General features: G+C 38.0%; 1 protein-coding gene across 1 annotated transcript; it reads right to left on the bottom strand.

Moving 5' to 3' along the window:
* Positions 1-68: 68 nt before the first annotated feature.
* On the bottom strand, positions 69-4,153 carry LOC106751478. The gene is made up of 2 exons (XM_014632377.1): positions 3,365-4,153; positions 69-211 (listed from the first exon to the last, which is right to left on the bottom strand). Exons 1-2 carry the CDS (start codon positions 3,522-3,524, stop codon positions 69-71), a joined length of 303 nt encoding a protein of 100 aa, XP_014487863.1. The 5' UTR covers positions 3,525-4,153.
* Positions 4,154-4,471: the final 318 nt, after the last annotated feature.

The following is a 4,471-nucleotide window of genomic DNA, read 5'->3' as shown; positions in this document are numbered from 1 at the left end:
TATATATATATATATTTATATATATTTATAATTATATCTATAATATTATTTATAATTATATATTATTATCATATATATTGTATATTATAACTATTGTACATTACGTTTATCGCGAGAAACATTAATTTTACGTTGGAATTAAAATGTTTATCACGTACCACTTGGACCAGCTGCAATTGAAGTTCGGGTCGTCCTAAGGACACGAACAAGCCTAGAAAGAGCAAAGCCACGAACAGGCTTAGCAAGAGCAAAGACACTCGCAGAAACACGCGTGGCATGTTCACACGACCGAAACACACTGTGATGATACAAATTCAGAAGAGAAGAGAAAGAGAGATGGCTCTTCGAACGAACGCGTCAAATCCTTGGTATCAAAGGCGACGCACAGTTCGTTTAAATAGTTTCGCGAATTGACTGACCAACGCGCGACACTGGAGACACTCGTGATTGCATAAAAACGATCTCTTTATCTAACTCATGACGCTCAAGATATTGATTGCTAATTATTGCTCGGTTTTACGACTCATGAATGGATCGAGCGCAGGAAAGCGATCGAAAAGACGAAAGGTGACCGGATCTTGTCACATCGAATTATGCTCATTTCCACTTTCCGTCGACCTGTTCACTCGCACAGCAAATATTTCTTCAAAGTTACTCGGATGTATTAACACGTTGACTGCAATATTCTTTAGATATAATTGACGCATAAGGGCATAGAAAAACGTAAACAGTAAGAACGGAAGCGGTAAGAAAATTGGCCAATCCCAGGCGAAGATTCTTCGACCTTAAGAGGAATATTCGACTGTAATTGGTGAATTGGTGATTACTGCTTAAGTCTTATTCTTAAACTTACGTTTCTTTGCGCGTTTTGTCGCGTCGCCTACAAATTGGTGACGGTTTTATTCTATGAGGAAGAATTTTACAAAGTTCGCGTGCACAAGAGCGATATATTATCATGAATGTAACACGAGTAAATACAAAATACGAATAATATAACATAAATAAAATAAATACAAGTAAACACGAAATCATGCAAATTCATTAAATTACAATTATCTTGGTCTTTGAAACAGCAGCTTGTGGTAAAATCGCGCTACTCGATATTTTTCGTATGAGATTCAAATAGCCCGTGCCATTCGTACAGATAAAATTAGATAAAAGATCAATCGTTCAATACACGTGGGATAGTAGGAATGCCGTCCAGTAATCTGTTTTTGTTTACTATACGTACGATAGCGAAAAATGTTGCGATAACTCGTTTTTCAGCTCACATGCAATTTTAATGCGGTGGTCAACGGTCAATTGTGCGATATATTGAGATATTCCGGTCAATTTGTTTTCCCTTCTTGCAAATTCTCCGGATTTTCCTTGGGAAAATTTGCATTCTCTTGCGACAGAAAAACCGACGAGGTACTCGAACGTTCCACACGTGTCGCGATGTTACATACATCTGCTTGTTTCGTAAACAATCGCTTTCGGGTGACTTCCTGAATCGAAGCCTGAGGTACAAACGTCACGTTTCTCCATCCCTAAAGTAGTCTCATCGAACTCGCACGAAACAATTCGTTTATATATATAAATAAAAGCGGATAATTCGGTAGTCAATCGCATCTGAATGATTCAATCATTTGCGTCACTGTAAAATCCGTGATTGGCTTTCAATAGGCCCAATATTTAATTATTTCCGTAGCAGATACGAGGCATAATACAAAGTAAGTTTGATTTTTTCATAAGTTTGGCAACGTCCGATGTCCGATAGGAGATTTTGTTCCACAATCATTCTCAGGAGATATATGTTCCTGGTTGGATATGAGTTGCGCCATTCATCAAAGAAAAATATCGCGACCTCTTTGTAACTGACTATATTATCGCGCTATCGTGAGTTTACGAAACTTTTAGATAATTTTAGATAATTTTAACGACTTACAAGGCCTTTTTTTGCATAATAGAAAGTTGTATTCATTCCCGAACAAACAAAACTAAATTCCAAAACATGAAGTGGAGCAAGTAGTAAACATGACGCACTGAGAGTCGATCAAAGACGACCGCTATTGAGAATCGCTTTTCGCAGATCGCCTTTCGATCGTGTTTTTACGTGTATGTTGCGGACGCAGATACATGTTAAAAAGACGTGACGTAAACATTTTACATTATCGGCCTGCGCAAGTAGATAGAGGTATGCGCGCTAATCATAACCACCGGGACGATCGAGCGCGTGTGTGCGTGAGCGTGCGTTGCATCATGCGCTTATTATTCACTAAGCCATTGCCGAGTTATCAGAGTCGATTGAATTATTTGCCGAATTCAAAATTATCACGGAAAGAATAGGCCAACGCGACATATATGTATATACATGAACATATGCTTGCAATTATGTCAACTTCGCGATTTGACGTGGTAGCACGCGAGCGTTGGATTATTTCTGTCACGTCACTTCAGTTAAAGCATTATCACTTTGGTCATGAAATAGTATAAGTAATAATGATATCGGTGCGATAAGAAGAATAAATCAACACAACGTTATGCAAGTGATGATATGAAGTTTGAGTTCAACGTAACGTTCAGAAGAAATATCAAACATATTCGACGCTTTTTTCCCAAGAGGTCAGCTCGTAGGAATTCGATACTAAATATGTGCATTCTCATCACTTATCTCTTTCTTACTCGAGAAAACTACTTGAAAACTCGATCTTTACGCCCGGGATAAAAAACAGATCATACACATCAAATTTGCCTATATATAATCATATATGTCCACGATGCAAAAATACTGTTGTTTACAAATTATATGCAAATACGATCGAAGTGAATGCATCTCGCTACTTGCTACTTCATACAGCACATGATATATCGACATTTAATTAAATAACACATCAGTTTTTTCGTATGGACATGTATGATCATATATGTAATCACATATATGGGCAAAATTCATATATGATTTTATGTAATTATATATAATCATATATAATCATTTTCTTCCGGGTGTTACTCGTTTTCGGACATCGCTCGCAGTATATTATTTTATTACTTTAAGACTTGGCAAGTTGCATGGCGATTGGCGAGCGTATCAATGAAACGATCGTTGTCAAATTTGTAGCTACAAACTAATATGATTTCTTTTTTTTTGTATATACTAGCGTTAACCAATGATACTAATTGGAGATTTTAAAGCGAGGTGAACGAACGAGTGACAATGAGTGCATTATCGCGGCAATCGATAACCATCGATCATCGAGTGGCCTTCGTCAAGGACTTGGTGAATGATTATATTGTCTTGCGATAACGTACTATGAAAAGAAAAAAAATGACGTGATATGACGCATATATGAAGTGATGCACCTCCTCGCTGACATTTACATACTCTCGTCGCAAACCGCCGCATCGAGTTCGTTCTCCGTGCAATATTGCGCAATCGTGACGGCGTACAATACGGAGAAAAGGAAAACGGTGATACGTTGGGCCCCGATGAGAGGATAAACGCGTAAAAAACGTCGCGTACGCGCAATCACAGGGCGATCCATCGCGCATAGTCTCGCCGTTTGCGTAACGAAGAGGTTTAACGGAAATATCGTGAGAGATTACTCCCAGAGAAAGAAAGAGAGAGAAAGAGAAGGAAAGAGAAAGAGAGAGGAAAGGAGAGACATGTTAACGCGTCGGCATCAGGAAGCGTACTGATCGAAATCCTCACCGTAATCGTCGCCGTTAGTCCGGTCTTAGCCGTCTGCAGTTGCGCGGAATGCAATTTATACAAAGCTTCCCGAGTCACGTAACTCCGGCGAAGTTGCGTCACGTCGAGGAACGTTCATTACATGTGTATCGTCTCTGCTGCCTGCGATATTCCGCAAGCGCGCCAGCGAATTCGTAAATAATAATTATTTCGATTTCCAATTCGGCGGAGGTAGACGTACGAAGGAAAATTTAAATCGCGCCAATTGAGCGATTTAAATCCTTCTAAGGCTAAGTTTGTCTCGCATACTTTCGTGCCTAAAACATCGTTCTGTCTTTCTTCGGTATATGTACATGTGAAAGAAAGAAATTGAAGCTTCGCAAAATATATATTTCTCATGACATTCACTTCGATATTTATCGATTGGGAAAAAATTTCATTGTAATGACGAAATATGTATTTTTGTGAAATATACCTAAAAGAGTTTTCTTATTGAACGGTTTATTTGCTATGAATAACATTATATTTCACCGTATTTATAAATAAAAGTTTATTTCTCTAAAATACGTTTTATATCTCACAAATAGATTTTTATGTCTTCCTTCTCAATGCAATGATAAATAAAAATAAAACAATACATTTTCAGCACGAAAGCGTATAAGACAAACGTGGTCTAAATAAAACGTCACCTTCCGTCTATCTTCCACCTTGACCTACAAAAATTGAAAAAATAGAAAATAGCAAAAAAAATGGATGCCAACATCACACGGTGTTCCCAGGTGGTCACCCATCCAAGTACTA

Source organism: Dinoponera quadriceps, unplaced genomic scaffold, assembly GCF_001313825.1.
Source record: "Dinoponera quadriceps isolate SergipeBrazil2010 unplaced genomic scaffold, ASM131382v1 scaffold13813, whole genome shotgun sequence".
Classification (NCBI taxonomy): Eukaryota; Metazoa; Arthropoda; class Insecta; order Hymenoptera; family Formicidae; genus Dinoponera; species Dinoponera quadriceps.
The sequence above is the reverse complement of the archived record's forward strand: the minus strand, read 5'-3'. Positions and strand labels throughout refer to the sequence as shown.